General features: G+C 39.4%; 1 protein-coding gene across 3 annotated transcripts in view; it reads left to right on the top strand.

Annotated features, from left to right (window-relative positions):
- The window catches only part of BRCC3 (BRCA1/BRCA2-containing complex subunit 3), a 75,262-nt gene that overhangs the window by 32,621 nt on the left and 23,751 nt on the right, over positions 1-18,890 (top strand). For 2 of the 3 annotated variants that reach the window (XM_018045034.1, XM_018045035.1), the window contains one exon: positions 10,874-10,948. The exons of the other annotated variant lie outside the window; for it this stretch is intronic. In XM_018045034.1, coding sequence (XP_017900523.1) covers positions 10,874-10,948 — 75 coding nt within the window. The remainder of the gene's footprint in view (positions 1-10,873; positions 10,949-18,890) is intronic. 3 annotated transcript variants of the gene reach the window in all.

The following is an 18,890-nucleotide window of genomic DNA, read 5'->3' as shown; positions in this document are numbered from 1 at the left end:
GAATTTAGAAGTGCTTTAGTAAAAGGTGAATGTGGGCCATACATAGTTATAGCTTTTTTAATTTGTTGCATGTGAAAAAGGTTAATAGCCTCATAATGAAGTATTATGTGCCTTTGAGCATCAGGATTTCTAAAACCTGGAAAGGCAGAGAAACCATCGGTTTCAGAGACTTGTGATTGCAAAGCTAGCAATTCAGAGAGCCTCTGTCGTGAAGGAGAGTGAGTAGGTAGCAGATTCTTACAATTAAGAGTATGTGGTAAAAATTTATTGTTATTCAGAAAGGTGTTGTCGGTTTTAATGTCAAAAGGTGTCTTAGGGGAGTCGTTGCCAGAATCATTAGGTTCTAGCAAGGGAGAGACTTTGGGATTTGTGCCTGCTAGCAGGGGAGGAGTGCTTGGAGTAACCGGGGCAGGGCTTGTAGGAAAATTCTGAAATATTTTATGTTGTTCTAATCGGGCCTTTTGTAAGGTTTCGTCATCTAATTCATATTCATGTAATAAGTGTTCTGCCTGTTGCCGAATATTAGGAGGGCTAGGATTACCTTGAAATAGAAAAATCACAGCTTTAATGAGGGCCCATAGGGGCCAAAAATCTATCGGGATATTTTTTCCCTGTCTGGCAGCACGTTCAACTTTCTCTTTGACCTGGTGCCAAATTTCTAAATCAAAACTACCTTCATCAGGGAACCAAGGGTTACATTCAACCACCGTCTGAAGGCAAGCCTCTGTTCGCTGGCGTGAAACTGAAAGTCCCTGAACTTTAAATAAGTGATGAAGTAAAGTAGCAAAGTGATGGGGCTTTCCAGCCATTTAACCCATGTCTTAGTACTTACCGACCTGAATAGGTCTTCGAGTCACTCTGCCCGAATCTGCCACGTGTACCAGGCTCCTGTTCTGGGCGCCACTTGGTGAGGTCCTTTAATGGACCAGAACCTAGTGTTCTGGAGTCAATGATAATAAAGTAAAAGAGAGAGAGAAAGAGGCTGATATTCCTTGGTTTATGCAGAAAACCAATAAAGCTCTTGACACAGAGCTTGCACTGCTTCACATAGGCACCAGGCGCCCTCTCGAGGGGGTGAAGGCACAGTGCACCTTCTCGAGACGGTCTTAGAAGCCTGGGCAAGAAAGTGAGCTCAGTGGACTTCTGCACTCCAAAGAGTTAGCCTGAGAGAGAGAGAGAGAAAGACAGACGCAGGGACCCAAGCTCGGATGGAGCAAAGGTGTTTTATTCAACATAGTGTGGGTATATATACTGTCTTACAAGGTAGCTATTTTCAGCAAAGATAAAAATCAGAAGTCCAGACTTACAAGTTATCATAAGGCCATCCATATAAAAGAGAGAGGGTTGTAAATAATCACTTTTACCATATGGTTCATAAAAAGGAAGAGGGTCGTAAATAGTTACTTATCACCATATGGAAAAGCTAACGAAGTAAATGCATGCATTCTCAGCCGTGGGAGCGGCTTGCCAACTCCTCAATTAATAAAGAACAGAGGATTCATGACAGATCGAAAACAGCACACAGGAAGCCTCCTGTTAAATGCTTCCCGACACATACCCATTAGAGTCACTAAAATAAAACCAACAGTGCCAAATGCTGGCAGTGATGCAGACTAGAATTCTCATGATGCTGGTAGAAGTGCACTATGGTATTGTCACTTTAGAAAACTCTTTGACAGTTTTGTATAAAGTTTAATGTACACTTAATGTGTGACCCAGGAGTCTTACTCCATAGAGAACTGAACACAATTTCACACAAACCCTGTTTGCACATGTGTATGTATGTATGTGTATATATTTAATTTATTCATAATTGCCACAAAGTGGAAGCAACAGAAATTCCTTCAATAGGTGAATTGATTATGAAAGTCTAAGACTTCTGTTGAAGAACTAATCAGCAGTAAAAAGGAATGAACTTAAAAGAAATTTACATTTAATTGCCTGCCCAGGGTCTTAGTTGTAGAATGCAGGATCTTTAGTTACCACATGTGAGATTTAGTTCCCTGACCAGGGATTGAATCCAGGCCCCCTGCATTGTGAGCTCGGAGTCTCAGCCACTGGACCACCAGGAAAGAACCAGGAATGAACTTTTGGTAACAAGCAACAACTTGGAAGAATTTCAGAGTCTGAGTAAAGGAAGTGAGTCTCCAAAGGCTACCTACATTGTGATTGCACTCATATGATAGTCTCATATCAAAATTAAGAAATAGAAAACTTATTCAGTCTAATTATCAAAGTAGAGACTGAAAATTGTGATTAAGGATCTATGATTTTAAAAGACAGCCAGTTTACATGGCTTTACAGCTCAATTCTAACCTTTGAAAGATGGATGGGTCTAATTCAGTTTCTGCATTATCACAGACAATATGAAAAGCTTAAAAGTTCCTCCATTTTTAAAACAGCTAGAATAATTTTAACACCAAAACCTGGTTCGAGATAACATAGAAGAAAACTATTGACCCATCTCATATATAGATGTCAAACTTTAGGGAAAAAATCAAGAATTATAACTGTATTAGGGAACAATCCACAATGACCAAGTTCAGTTTAATCCACATATATAAAGTCCATTCAGCTTCAGGAAATTTCAAGGTAATTCAAGATGTTATATAATTCTTTACATCAACAAACTAAAGGAGAAAAAGCACATGGTTAGATCAATAGATACTATGGAGACATCTGCTAAAAGTCATCCAACCAGTCCATTCTAAAGGAGATCAGCCCTGGGATTTCTTTGGAAGGAATGATGCTAAAGCTGAAACTCCATATAATATGTACTCTTTTGAGTCTAGTTTCTATCAATCAGTATTATGTTTGTTAGGTTCATCCATGTGGTTACATGAAGCAACGATTTAGTAATTCTCATTGCTGTATAGTGTTCCACTGTGTGAATATACCATACTTTGTTTATTCATTCTTTTATTGAGAGATAATTTCAGGTTTTAAAAGGCTTTTACAAAAAAAATAAAAAATAAAAGGCTTTTACAAATTATGCTGCTATGAATATTCTTGTGAACAGATGTACATTTACTGTATATTTCTGTTGGGTACATATCTAGGAGTGAAATGCATATGTATATATGTATATATTCAGCTTTAGTAGATAATGCAGCAGTTTTCCCAAAGTGTCTTTATTGCTTTTCACTCCTAACACCAATGTTGGAGAGTTGCTTCCTGCACATTCCTGCTAATACTCAGTAACATCTGTCTTGTTCGTTTTTGCCATTCTGGTAGAGTATTGCACTGTGGCTTTATTTTGCATTTTGTTGGTCACTTGTAAAGTTGAAAACTTTGGTTTTTTTTTTTAGTTCTAGCATTTTATTATATGAACAGCATCTGTCTTACACACATATGTGGGCTTCCCTGGTGGCTCAGCTGGTAAAGAATCTGCCTGCAATGCGGGAGACTTGGGTTCGATCCCTGGGTTAGGAAGATCCCCTGGAGAAGGGAACGGCTACCGACTCCAGTATTCCAGCCTGGAGGATTCCATGGAATATAGTCTACGGGGTCACAAAGGGTCGAATGTGACTGAGTGACTTTCACTATACACATATATAGTCCTTGAATTAAACTCTGTGTTCACAACCCCCAGATAGATTAAGCCCTATGTTCCTAACCCCAAAATTAAAGTCAAATAATTAGGATGTTTTGGTTCAGGTCCATAACATGTGATAACAATTTATTAGGTTGTGTTAGTTAAAATTACATTTGGTTGAGAACCAAGTAAATTTTTTAAAAAATAATGCCTTTAGCAAAGTTAAAGTTTAAATCTCCATCATGGGAAAAAAAAGTAAACAAGTTGACTGTTTTACCTAGGTAAATGTGTACTCAGTCACTCAGTCGTGTCTGACTCTTTGCGACCCCATGGACTACACAGTGTGCAAGGCTCCTCTGTCCATAGGCTTTCCCAGGCAAGAATACTGGAGTGGGTTGCCATTTCCTTCTCCAGGGGATCTTCCTGACCCAGGGATCGAACCCATGTCTCCTGTGTCTCTTGCACTGGCAGGCAGATTCTTTATCACTGAGCCACCTGGGAAGCCTGAAATATGAATTAACTATCAGCGCAGTCAAGGAATAGAAATATCCAACACTTCTGAAGTTTCCTTCTGTTGTTTTTGTTTTGTTTCATTTAATTTTGTTTTCATGGTAAGAAGACAGCATGAGAGCTACCTTCAACAAAATTTGAAATTCACAATACTGTATGTCCACTGAATAACTACGCCTCTTTCCCCTACCCACATCCACTGGCAAGCAGTATTGTATGCTCTGCTTAGACTATCTTAGATTCCTTATATAAGTGGAATCATGAAGTATCTGGCTTTCTGTGATGGCCTGTTCAATTGGGTACAATGTCCTCCATATTCATCCACGTTGTTGCAAATTGTAGGATTTCCTTGTTTTTTTAATATTGAATGATATTCCTACACACGCACACATATATATATATTAAACTTTATAATATGTATGCATATGACAGTTTGATCATTCATCTAGATAAAACTTGGGTTGTCTCCATACCTTGTTTATTGTGAGTAGTGCTGCAGTGATCATGAGAGTCCAGATATCTCTGAGATCCTGATTTCATTTCCTTTGTATATATGCCCAAGAGTGTAATTGCTGGATCATATGGTAGCTCTTTCCTTTTCTCCTTTGCTTTTCGCTTCTCTTCTTTTCACAGCTATTTGTAAGGCCTCCCCAGACAGCCATTTTGCTTTTTTGCATTTCTTTTCCATGGGGATGGTCTTGATCCCTGTCTCCTGTACAGTGTCACGAACCTCACTCCATAGTTCATCAGGCAGTCTATCTATCAGATCTAGGCCCTTAAATTTATTTCTCACTTCTACTGTATAATCATAAGGGATTTGATTTAGGTCATACCTGAATGGTCTAGTGGTTTTCCCTACTTTCTTCAATTTAAGTCTGAATTTGAAATAGATGGGGAAGCAGTGGAAACAGTGTCAGACTTTATTTTTTTGGGCTCCAAAATCACTGCAGATGGTGATTGCAGCCATGAAATTAAAAGACGCTTACTCCTTGCAAGAAAAGTTATGAACAACCTAGATAGCATATTCAAAAGCAGAGACATTACTTTGCCGACTAAGGTCCATCTAGTCAAGGCTATGGTTTTTCCAATAGTCAGGTATGGATGTGAGAGTTGGACTGTGAAGAAGGCTGAGTGCTGAAGAATTGATGCTTTTGAAGTGTGGTGTTGGAGAAGACTCTTGAGAGTCCCTTGGACTGCAAGGAGATCCAACCAGTCCATTCTAAAGGAGATTAGCCCTGGGATTTCTTTGGAAGGAATGGTGCTAAAGCTGAAACTCCAATACTTTGGCCACCTCATGCGAAGAGTTGACTCATTGGAAAAGACTTTGATGCTGGGAGGGATTGGGGGCAGGAGGAGAAGGGGATGACAGAGGATGAGATGGCTGCATGGCATCACTGACTCGATGGACGTGAATCTGAGTGAACTCCGGGAGTTGGTGATAGACAGGGAGGCTTGGCGTGCTGCGATTCATGGGGTCGCAAAGAGTTGGACATGACTGAGCGACTGAACTGAACTGATGGTATCTCTGTTTTTAGTTTTTTGAGAAACCGCCATACTGTTTTTCCCAACAGTGGCACACAAGGGTTTATTCTAATTTCTCCAACTCACTGCCAGCACTTACCTTTTTTAATATTAGTCATCCTAACAGATGTGAGGCAATATCTTGTAGTTTTCATTTGCATTCCCTGATGAATAGATAAATTGATTACCTTATACCTGGTGGACTTTTGTATGTCTGGAGATTTCTGTCCAAGTCCTTTTTCAATTTTTAATTGGATGTGTGTGTATGCTCAGACGCCTACTCATGTCTCTTGGCGACCCCATGCACTATGGCCCTCCAGGCTACTCTGTCCATGGGGTTTCCCAGGCAAGAATACTGGAGTAGGTTGCCATTTCCTTCTCCAGGGGATTTTCCTGACCCAGGGATCGAACCCACAGCTCCTCCATCGGCAGGTGGAATCTTTACCACTGAGTCACTTGGGAAGTCAGTTGGATGACTTTTATTTTTGCTTTAAAGTTGTAGGAGTTCATTTTTTATTAGTTTTTATTAGAGTATAGTTGACTTACAATATTGTGTTAGTTTCTGCTGTATAGCACAGTGAGTCAGTTATACATATACATATATCCACTCCTTTTTAGATTCTTTTCCCATACTATATGGCTTATTACAGAGTATTCAGTAGAGTTCCCTGTGGTATGCAGTAGGTGCTTACTGATTATGTATTTTACACATAATAGTGTGTATATGTTAATTCCAATCTCCCAACTTATTCCCCCACCCCCGGCACCACCCACTTTCCCCCTGGTAATCGTTAAGTTTGTTTTCTACATCTGTGACTCTGTTTCTGTTTAGGAATTCCTTATATATTTTGGGTATTAACTCTTTAGGAGATATGTGGCTTGCAATTTTTTTTTAATTTTTATTGCAGGATATTTGCTTTACATGTTGGGATGGTTTCACTTGCAAATATTTGATGCCAGTTCTTAATTTTAAATACATATTATTTCCCCCCACTTTGGAGCTCTTTGTATGCTGTTTAAGAAAATTTCTCCTACCTAAAGTTCATTCGGATGTTGTACTTTTTACCTCGAAGTTTTATTTTTTCACCTTTCACATTTAGATCTATAACATCTGGATTTGATTTTTGTCTATGGTCTGAAGCTGGGGGCAAGATCAACTTTTTTCACATCACGTTCAGTCAGAATTGTTTATTGAAAAGACCATTTCTTAGTCATCAGTCATGCATTCATTTATGTGTTCATGTTACTGAATTCTTGGTTCTATTTGTCTCTCCTTGTGCCAGTACTACACTGTCTTGATTACTGTAGCTTTACAACATGTCTTGCATTTGATAATGTATGAATCTTCCAACTGTGTACTTTTAAATGTTGCCTCAGCTATTCTTAGTCCTTTGCATTTCTACATAAATTGCAGAATTTAGCTTCTCAATATCCCCAGGAAAAAGACCTGCTGGGATGCTGATTAAAATTGCCTAAATATATATAGCTCAATTCAGGGAAACCTGACATTTTTGAAGTGAGGTCTTCCACTCCATGAGCATGTTATATCCCTCCTTTTGTGAGGGTATTCAGTTCCTCTCAGTAATATAATTTTCAGTATAGAGGCCTTGCTTGGATGTATTATTGCACATCCTTTGTTGGGTGTATTCCTAGCTATTTGATGTTTGTTTTAAAACTACTGTAAAGCTATCATAAATGGCATCATTTTAAAAAGCTTATTTTCTACTTTTTGGCTAGTATATATGAATTCAGTGGATTTTTGTAAGTTGGTCTTGTGCCTAGTGACCAACTTAAATTTACTTATTAATTCTAATTGTGTGTGTGTGTGTGTGTGTACAGATCAGTCATGTCCAACTCTTTGCAACCCCATGGGCTGTAGCCCACTAGGCTCCCTCTGTCTATAGGATTTTCCAGGCAAGAATACTGAAGTGGTTTGCCATTTCCTTCTCCATGGGATTTTCCCAACCCAGGGATCGAACCCAAGTCTCCTGCATCTTCTGCATTGGCAGGCAGCTTCTTTACCACTGGCACCACCTGGGAAGCCTTTTGTATACTTTTCTACACACATAATCAGATCATTTGTGAATAATCACATTTTCTTTCTTCCTTATCTATATGCCTTTTCTTTATTTTTTATTGCCTTACTAAATTTGCTAGAGCTTTCAGGGATAGTATTAGGCAGCCTTGTTTATTCTCACATTCAGGGAAATGGGTTTTAATAATTTACCAGTAAGTGTGATGCTTGCTGTAGATTTTCAGCAGATACTCATTATCTGTTTAAGAGAATTCTTCTCTTAGCTATACCGTGAAAGTTAAAGTTACTCAGTTGTGTCTGACTCTCTGTGTCCCCATGAACTGTGTAGTCTATGGAATTCTTCAGGCCAGAATACTGGAGTGGGTAGCTGTTCCCTTCTCCAGCATATCTTCCCAACCCAGGGATCGAACCCAGGTCTCCTGCATTGCAGGTGGATTCTTTACCAGCTTGAGCCACAAGGGAATCCCCCACTATACCTTAGCTATATATATATTTTTTATCATTGTAATAGTTGTATGTGCTGGCAAAGGCTACATCAGACTGGAATTTCTCTTTATTAATCACCTCATCCCATCTGAGGGTGTAGATTTTTCCCTTACTATTTAAATTATATTTATTTATTTTTGGCTGCACTGGGGATTAGGCTTTCTCTCATTGTGGCAAGCAGGGGCTACTCTTTGAATGCAGTGTGCGTGGTTTCTCTCATTGCAGAGCAGGGGTTCTAGGCTCTCAGGCTTCAGTATTTGCAAGACATGGGCTCAGCAATTGTAGCTCACAGACTCTAGAGCACAAGGCTCCATAGTTATGGCACACAGGCTTATTTGCTCCACGGCACATGGCGTCTTGAGGAGGGTGACTGTCAATCTCAGGGTCTTCCCTGTAGCTCAAATGGTAAATAATCTGCCTGTGATGCAGGAGACCCAGATTCAATCCCTGGGTCGGGAAGATCCCCTGGAGGAGAGAATGGCCACCCACTCCAGTATTCTGGCCTGGAGAATCCCATGGACAGAGGAGCCTGGCAGGCTATAGTCTGTGGGCTTGCAAAGAGTTGGACATGACCAAGTGACTAACCCTATGTGGGATCTTCCCGAATCAGGATCGAACCTGTGTGTCCTACATTGGCAGGTGGATTCTTTACCGCTGAGCCACCAGTGAAGCCCTTCCTCACTATTTAAATCTCTTTGTTTTTTTTCCCCCGGGGTTTCTCTGAGTCAATTATGGTAATTTATATTTCCTAGAAAATTGTCCATTCCCTCTAACTTTTCCATTTTCTTGGCTTGAGGAAATATACATATTTTAAAAATATTTTTATTTAAAAATATTTATATTTATTTTATTAAATAAACATTTAATCGTTTATTTTTCAAACGTTTCATTTTCTTTGTAGCATTTATCACTGTGCTTTGCTGTGGCTTCAGTCATGTCTGACTCTGTGTGACCCCATGGACTGTAGCCTGCCAGGCGCCTCTATCCATGGGACTCTGCAGGCAAGAATACTGGAGTAGGTTGCCATGCTGGCATTAGGTTCTCTTGATCAACTCAATTTCTTTCTTTTTTAAAAAATATTCTATTTTTCTCTTTAGCAGTTTCTTCATTTTATTTTCTGGATGTTTTATTATTGCTGTGTTGTTGTTCTTATTTTTATCTTATTCTAAATTCTTGAGGTGAAAACTAAGTTTATTTTCTGTCTCCCTTGTTTTCTGGTTTTATTACCTCTTCAACTTGAGAGTTATTTAGAAATACATTTAAAAATTTCCAGGTGTGTGGATCTGCACTGGAGTTTGAGGGGATATTTTTTCTTCTTATGTTAAGTTTTAACAGTATGTGATGGTAGCTGTCCCCTGTGTGATATCAGCATTATGGAAGTTTTTTGGTTATTTCCTTTGTTACCTAGAACAGGGATCCACAAAATATAGCTTGTAGGCCACATGGGCCTGGTGCCTATTTTGGAAATCAAGTTTTCTTGGAATACAAACATGCCCATTTGTTTACATACTACCTATGTTGCGTGCTGTGGCCCATGGGGTTGCAAAGAGTCAGACACGACTGAGTGACTGAACTGATGACTAATTTCCAGTTAACAACTGGAAAGCTGAATGATTGTAACAGAGACCTTGGGGTCCACACAGCTTAAAAAATTTACTATTTGGCCTGTCCATGAAAAGGTTGTTGCCTGACTTAAAACATGGTCAACTTTTGTAACTTTTTCATATGAATTGAAAGATATGTGTATTGTCTTGAGTCTAAGTCCCTTATAGCCTTGTATGACTGTGTATGTGTGGGTTTATTCCTATACTTGGGATTCCCTGGTAGGTCAGACAATAAAGCATCTGCCCACAATACAGGAGACCCAGATTCGATCCCTGTGTCAGGAAGATCCCCTGGAGAAGGAAATGGCAACCCACTTCAGTACCTTTGCCTAGAAAATTCCATGGATGGAGGAGCCTGGTGGGCTACAGTCCATGGGGTCGCAGAGTTGGACACGACTGAGCAACTTCACTTTATTCCTGTACTTTATTCTGTTCCATTGGTCTATTGTCTGTTTCTTATGCCAGTACCATAGTCTTCTGATTACTGTTACTATTATACAGATCCTCATTTCCTTCCTCATTGAGAGAGATGTATATAAACCTCCCATTGTAACTAAATTTGTTTACTTCCTATAGTTTAATCATGGTTAGCTTTATGTGGGCTTCCCTCATGGCTCAGCTGGTAAAGAATCTGCCTGCAATGCAGGAGACATGGGTTCGATCCGTGGGTGGGGAAGATCACTTGGAGAAGGGAACGGATACTCACTCCATTATTCTGGCCTGAAGAATCCCATGGACAGAGGAGCCTGGTGGGCTACAGTCCACGGGGTCGCAAACAGTCAGACACGACTGAGCAACTAACATACTGACTTTGTGTATTCTGAAGCTGTATTGTTAGTGTATAAAGAATGGATAAAGGTTCATAACTTTTTATATTTTTTCTTCCTAAACTATGAAGTGTCTTTCTTTGTCCCATCTATTTATATATATATATTTAAGTATACCTTAAATGCTTTCTTTGTAAAGAATATTATTATTTGATTCCTGTAGCTGTTACACAGTAATAGTTGAACCTCTTAGGATGCAACTATATATATATTAGGAAAAATAATAAATAAAATTAAAGGAGAAAGATTCTTACTTGGGTAGAAGATGTCTGGAGATAGGTGTTCCGGGATTCTACAATATTATCAGACTCCTACCTTCTGCTTCACCATCTTGGTGTATGGTTTCCATCCTAAGGTCCCCTCGTGGTCCCCGAGACTTCTGGAGCTCCAGCCAGCACATCTCCATTGAGGGACAGAAGGAAGAGGAAAGGTAGGAGGACAAAAAGGATCTGGGCCCAGGTCTGCTGGTTTCTAATAAGTAACCCTCCCAGACAGTCCCAGAAAACAATTCCATTTTCATCTCCTTGGCAGAATTTGGTCAGGTCCCCACGCCTGATCTCCCAGGGAGGCCTGTCAAGATACCTCTGTCCTGGCTGAAACTTGGCCTTCTGTTACCAAGGAGATTTTAATTGGTGCAGCCAGCAATCTCTGTCACTCCTTGTTTGCATGTTGCAGTTCTTGTCAGTGTCCTTTCCTGTTATTACTTTTTTTTCCATCTCTTTATTCTCAGCCTTCCTCAGTTATTTTGCTTTGGGTATGTCTCTTGTAAATAGAATGTAGCAAGATCTTGAGTTATTTGCTTTTAAGCAATCAGAACATCTGTCTATTATTAGGTGGATGCAATGCATTCATTTATTATTATTGATACATGTGGCAATATGACTACCATTATTCTTTCTGCATTCTTTTTGTCATACATCCTGCTTAATTGTTTTTACCTGTCCTTCTCTTTGTTACTCTGATGGAGTTTTCCGTTACCTGTTTTTTTTTTTCAGTTTTAGAAATTGTCCTTACTGTTTTTATTCGTTTAGTCATTACTCTTCATGTTTTACAACATTGTTTTGAAATAACTGCATATTTACAGAAAGTTGCAAGACTAGTACAAAGGATTCCTGTGTACCTTTTACCCAGCTCCCTCAAATGTCAGAATTTTATCATATTTCCATTATCTTTTTTCTTTATACTGATGCATTATTTTTCCTGATCCATTTGAAAATAAGAACACAGGCGAGTTATTCTGGGAAAATGTCCTTTGTTTTGGGTTTGTTTATGTTTTATCATAATTAGACGGAGATTATGCAATTTTGGCAATAACACCACAGAAGTGATATTGTGTTCTTAGTGATTTGTTTTAGGAGGCACATGATATCAATTTGTCCCATCATATGTGACTGGAGCCTTGCATGTGCTTAAAGTCTTTGAGGTTTTTCACTGTAAATTTTTACCATTGAAATTAGTAAGTATCTTGTGGGGAGTTTTAGCATTCATTAAATGAGTCTTTCCTAATTATTTATTACTAAAATGGTTATCAAATGCAATGGTCTAATTCCATCATTCCACCTACATTTACTAGTTAGCATTCCACCGCAGGGAAGGTCTTGTTCTTCTTGCTATTTGTTTATTTATTTACATTAATAAATCCAGTTGTAGACACCTGGATTCTTATTTTACTAATAGGTTTTAACCCATTATTGTCACCAGCTATTTTGAGACACTCATTGTTTCAGAATTGGCCATTGGAAGCCCCTCCTATGTTCTCTTGACATGTTCCCACCATTCTTTGAGTACTACCTGATATTCTAACACAAGAAGATGTTGCAGCTTCATCTCCTCCTTTTCTTGCATTCAGTCCTGGATTTAGCATTTCTCCAAGGAACGCTGGTTCTTTTTATTTTTTAAGCAGTTTTACTCAGGTATAATTTACATAAACTACATGTTTACAATTTGATAAGTTTTGACATATACATACCTATACATAACATCACCACAGTCAAGATGATAAAGACATCCATCATCCTTCAAGTTTTCTTTATGCCCCTTTGTAATTCCTCCCTCTTGCCATTTCATGTCCCTCCTCAAACCCCAGGAAACCCTGGCTTGTTGTCACTAAAGATTACTCTGCATTTTCTAGAAATATGCATATATGTAGAGGCTCAACAGTAGAGAATCCACCTGCAATGCAGGAGATGCAGGAGACATGGGTTTGATCCCTGGGTCAAGAAGATCCCCTGGAGGAGGAAATGGCAACCCACTCTAGTATTCTTCCCTGGGAAATCCCATAAATATAGGAGTCTGGCAGGCTACAATCCATGGGATCACAGAGTCGGACATGACTGAGTGACTGAGCATGCACACACACACATAGAATATGTACTGTTTGTTTCCTTTCAAACAACAGAATTATTTTGAAATTCATCCATGTTATAGGATGTATCAATAGTTCATTATTTTCATTATAGAACAGTATTAAATCTTACAGCTAATACCACAGTTTCTTTATCCATTCACCTGTTGATAGACATTTGAGTTACTTGCAGTTTTTGTCTATTACAAATAAAGCTGCTTTGAACATTAGTGTGCAAATCTTTGTATGGACATATACTGTCTCTTCCCTTGTGAAATACCTAGGAGCAGAATGGCTGAAGCATATAGTAGGTGTATATTTAACTTTTTCAGAAATTACCAGGCTGTTTTCTAAAATAGCCTGCTGGGATTTTTTTTATTGGGATGATATTGACTCTGTTGATCATTTTGAAGAGAATTGATCTTAAAGATACTGAGTTTTCTAGTCCATGAACATGGTATATGTCTCCATTTATTTAGGTCGTGAATTCTCTCAACAATTTATGGTCATTTTCAGTGTATAGGTCTTGCATATCTTTTGTCAGACTTATCCCCACATATTACATGTTTTTACCTACTGTTCTTTGCTGCTATACAAAATACATTTGATTTTTGTACATTGATTGTATCCTACAACTTGGATACATTCACTTGTTAATTTAGTAACTTTTTCTGAAGAGTCTGTTGGATTGCCTATTAATACATAGATCATCATCTGTGATTAAAGGAAGTTTTACTTCTTTCTTTCCAATCTGGATGTTTATTTTTCTCACTGCATTCAATGAGAGCTTTAATAAACTGTTGAATACAGTTTAAAGACAGCGAGAGCAGTCATGGTAGCCTTCTTCTTGATCTTTGGAGAAATCAGCATTTCAGCATTAAGTATGATGTTATTCAGTTGCTAAGTCCTGTCCGACTCTTTGCGACCCCATGGACTGCAGCACACCAGATTTCCCTGTCCTTCACCAACTACTAGAGTTTGCTCAAACTCATGAACATTAAGTTGGTGATGCCATCCAACCATCTCATCCTCTGTTGCCCCCTTCTCCTCCTGCCTTCAGTGTTCACCAGCATCAGGGTCTTTTCCAGTGAGTCAGCTCTTCGCATCAGGTGAACATGGTATTGAAGCATCAGCCTCAGCATCAGTCCTTCCAATGAATATTCAAGGTTCATTTCCTTTAGGATTGACTGGTTTCATCTCCTCACAGACCAAGGGACTCACAGAGTTTTCTCCAGCACCATAGTTGGAAAGCGTGAATTCTTTGGCACCCAGTCTTCCTTATGGTCCAACTCTCACATCCATACATGACTACTGAAAAACCATAGATCTGACAGTACAGACTGTTGTCAAAGTGATGTCTCTGCTTTTTAATATGCTATCTAGGTTTGCCATAGCTTTTCTTCTAAGAAGCCCAAGGAGTCTTTTAATTTTGTGGTTGCAGTCACCATCTGCAGTGATTTTGGAGCCCAAGAAAATAAAGTTTGTCACTGTTTCCATTCTTTCACCATCTATTTGCCATAAAGTGATGGGACTGGATGCCATGATCTTTGTTTTTTGAATGTTGAGTTTTAAGCCAGCATTTTCACTCTACTCTTTCACCCTCATCAAGAGGCTCTTTAGTTCTTTTTCACTTCCTACCATTAGAGTGGTATCTTCTGCATATCTGAGGTTGCTGATATTTCTCCAGGCAATCTTGACTACAGTTTGTGCTTCATCCAGCCCAGCATTTCACATGCTGTACTCTGCATAGCAGTTAAATAAGCAGGGTGACAATATACAGCCTTGACATACTCCTTTCCCAATTTTGAACCAGTTCATTGTTCCATGTCTGGTTCTAACTGTTGCTTCTTGGCCTGGATACAGGTTTCTCAGGAGGCAGGTAAGGTGATCTGGTATTCCTACCTCTTAAAAAATTTCCACAGTTTGTTGTGATCCACACAGGCTCAGATGATAAAGAATCTGCCTGAAGTTCAGGAGACCTGGATTTGATCCCTGGGTTGGGAAGATCCCTTGGAGATGGAAATGGCAACTCACTCCAGTCTTCTTGCCTGGAAAATCTCCATGGACAGAGGAACCTGGTGGGCTGCAGTAAATGGGGTTGCAAAGAGTCGGACACGACTGAGTGACTGAGCACGCACACAGTCAAAGACTTTCACGAAGTCTATGAAGGAGAAATAGATATTTTCCTGGAACTCCCTTGCTTTTTCTATGAGCCAATGGATGTTGGGAACTTGATCTCTGGTTCCTCTGCCTTTTCTTAATCCAGCTTGTACATCTGGAAGTTCTTGGGTCACATGCTTTTCAAGCCTAGCTTGAAGGATTTTTTTGAGCATGACCATGCTTGCATGTGAAATGAGTACAATTGTGCAGTAGTTTGAACATTCTTTGGCATTGTCCTTCTTTGGGATTAGAATGAAAACTGATCTTTTCCAGTCCTGTGGCCACTGCTGAGTGCTCCAAATTTGCTGGCACATTGAGTGCAGCACTTTAACAGCATTATCTTTTAGGATGTGAAATAGCTCAGCTGGAATGGCATCACCTCCACTAGCTCTGTTCATAGTAATGCTTCCTAAGGCCCACTTGACTTTACACACCAGGATGTCTGGTTCGAAGTTAGTGACCACACCATCGTGGTTATGCAGGTCATTAAGACATTTTTGTTTAGTTCTTCTGTGTATTCTTGCCACCTCTTCTTAATCTTTTCTGCTTCTCTTAGGTCCATAACATTTCTGTTCTTTATTGTGCCCATCTTTGCATGAAATTTTCCCTTGGTACCTCTAATTTTGTTGAAGCTATCTCTAGTCTTTTCCTATTCTATTGTTTTTCTCTATTTCTTTGCATTGTTCACTTAAGAAGGCTTTCTTGTCTCTCCTTGCTATTGTTTGGAACTCTGCATTCAGATAGATATATATTTTCTTTTCTCCTTTTCTTCTCAGACAACCATTTTGTGTTCTTGCATTTCTTTTTCTTTGGGATGATTTTGGTCACTGCCTCCTGTACAGTGTTACAAACCTCCATTCATAGTTCAGGCACTCTACCAGATCGAATCCCTTGAATCTATTTGTCATCTCCACTGTATAATAGGGGTTTTATTTAGGTTATACCTGAATGGACCAGTGGTTTTCTCTGCTTTGTTCAGTTTAAGCCTGATTTTTGCAATAAGGAACTCATGATCTGAACCACAGTCAGCTTCCAGTCTGGTTTTGCTGACTTCTCCACATTCGACTGCAAAGAATATAATCAATCTGATTTTGCTGTTGACCATCTGGTGATGTCCATGTATACAGTCATCTTTTGTGTTTTTGGACAAGGGTGTTTGCTATGACCAGTGCATACTCTTGGCAAAACTCTGTTAGCCTTTGTCCTGCTTCATTCTGTACCCCAAGGCCAAACTTAACCTGTTACTTCTGGTTATCTCTTGACTTCCTACTTTTGCATTACATTCTGTATGATGAAAAGGACATCTTTTCTGCTGTTAGTTATATAAGATCTTGTAGGTCTTCACAGAGCCATTCAAATTCAGCTTATTCAGGATTAGTGGTCAGGGTGTAGACTTGGATTACTGTGGTACGCCTTAGAAACAAACAGAGATCATTCTGTTGTTATTGAGATTGCATCCAAGTACTGCATTTCAGACTCTTTTGTTGACTGTGAGGGCTACTGCATTTCTTCTAAGGGGTTCTTGCCCGCAGAAGTAGATACAATGGACGTTTTATTTAAATTAGCCCATTCCTGTCCATTCTACTTCACTGATTCCTAAGATGTTGAAGTTCACTCTTGCCATCTCCTGTTTGACCACTTCCAATTTACTTTGATTCATGGACCTAAAGTTCCAGGTTCCTGTGCAGTATTATTCTTCACAGCATCAGCCTTCACTTTCACCACCAGACTCATCCAAACTGAGCATCATTTCCGATGGGCCCAGCAGCTGCATTCTTTCTTTCAGTTCAGTTAAGTTCAGTTGCTCAGTCATGTCCGACTCTTTGTGACCCCATGGACTGCAGTATGCCAGGCTTCCCTATCTATAACCAACTCCCAGGTTTACTCAAACTCATGTCCATTGAGTCGGTGATGCCATCCAACCATCTCATCCTCAGTAGTCCCCTTCTTTTCCTGCATTCAGTCTTTCCCAGCACCAGGGGCTTTTCAAATGAGTCAGCTCTTTGCATCAGGTTGCCAAAATATTGGAGTTTCAACTTCAATATCAGTCCTTCCAATGAACACTCGGGACTGAACAACTTTAGGATGGACTGGTTTGATATTCTTACAGTCCAAGGGACTCTCGAGAGTCTTCTCCAACACCACAGTTCAGAAGTATCAATTCTTCGGTGCTCAGCTTTCTTTATAGTCCCACTCTCACATCCATACTGGAAAAACCATAGCCTTGACTAGATGGACCTTTCTTGACAAAGTAATGTCTCTGCTTTTTAATTTGCTGTCTAGGTTGGTCATAACTTTTTTTAAAATATAAATTTATTTATTTTAATTGGAGGCTAATTACTTTATAATATTGTATTGGTTTTGCCATACATCAACATGAATCCACCAGAGGTATACACGTGTTCTCCATACTGAACCTCCCTCCCACCTCTCTCCCTGTACCATCCCTCTGGGTCATCCCAGTGCACCAGCCCCAAGTGTCCTATATCATGCATTGAACCTGGACTGGCATTTGTTTCGATATTATACATGTTTCAATGCCATTCTCCCAAGTCATCGCACCCTGTCCCTCTCCCACAGAGTCAAAAAGACTGTTCTATACATCTGTGTCTCTTTTGCTGTCTTGCATACAGGGTTATCGTTACCGTCTTTCTAAATTCCATATCTATGCATTAGTATACTGTATTGGTGTTTTTCTTTCTGGCTTACTTCACTCTGTATAATAGGCTCCAGTTTCATCCACCTCATTAGAACTGATTCAAATGTATTCTTTTTAATGGCTGAGTAATACTCCATTGTGTATATGTACCACAGCTTTCTTATCCATTCATCTCCTGATGGACATCTAGGTTGCTTCCATGTCCTGGCTATTATAAACAGTGCTGCGATGAACATTGGGGTACACATGTCTCTCAATTCTGGTTTCCTCGGTGTGTAAGCCCAGCAGTGGGGTTTCTGGGTCATATGGCAGTTCTATTTCCAGTTTTCCAAGGAATCTACACACTGTTCTCCACAGTGTCTATACTAGTTTGCATTCCCACCAATAGTGTAAGAGGGTTCCCTTTTCTCCACACCCTCTCCAGCATTTATTGCTTGTAGACTTTTGGATAGTGGCCATTCTGACTGGCATGAAATGGTACCTCATTGTGGTTTTGAATTGCATTTCTTTGATAATGAGTGATGTTGAGCATCTTTTCATGTGTGTGTTAGCAATCTGTATGTCTTCTTTGGAGAAATGTCTGTTTAGTTCTTTGGCCCATTTTTTGATTGTGTCATTTATTTTTCTGGAATTGAGCTGCGGGAGTTGCTTGTGTATTTTTGAGATTAATTCTTTGTCAGTTGCTTCATTTGCTATTATTTTCTCCCATTCTGAAGGCTGTTTTTTCACCTTGCTTATAGTTTCCTTTGTTGTGCAAAAGCTTTTAATTTTAACTGGTCCCATTTGTTTATTTTTGCTTTTATTTCCAATATTCTGGGAGGTGGGTCATAGAGAATCCTGCTGTGATTTATGTGGGAGAGTGTTCTGCCTATGTTCTCCTCTAGGGGTTTCATAGTTTCTGGTCTTACATTTAGATCTTTAATCCATTTTGAGTTATTTTTCTGTATGGTGTTTGAAAGTATTCTAGTTTCATTCTTTAACAAGTGGTTGACCAGTTTTCCCAGCACCACTTGTTAAAGAGATTGTCTTTTCTCCATTGTATATTCTTGCCTTCTTTGTCAAAGATAAGCTGTCCACAGCTGCATGGATTTATCTCTGGGCTTTCTATTTTGTTCCATTGATCTATATTTCTGTCTTTGTGCCAGTACCATACTGTCTTGATGACTGTGGCTTTGTAGTCTACTATAGGCACAGTCTACTGAAGTCAGG

This window comes from Capra hircus, unplaced genomic scaffold (genome assembly GCF_001704415.2).
Source record: "Capra hircus breed San Clemente unplaced genomic scaffold, ASM170441v1, whole genome shotgun sequence".
Lineage (NCBI taxonomy): Eukaryota > Metazoa > Chordata > Mammalia > Artiodactyla > Bovidae > Capra > Capra hircus.
This window is presented reverse-complemented; position numbering and strand designations above follow the sequence as displayed.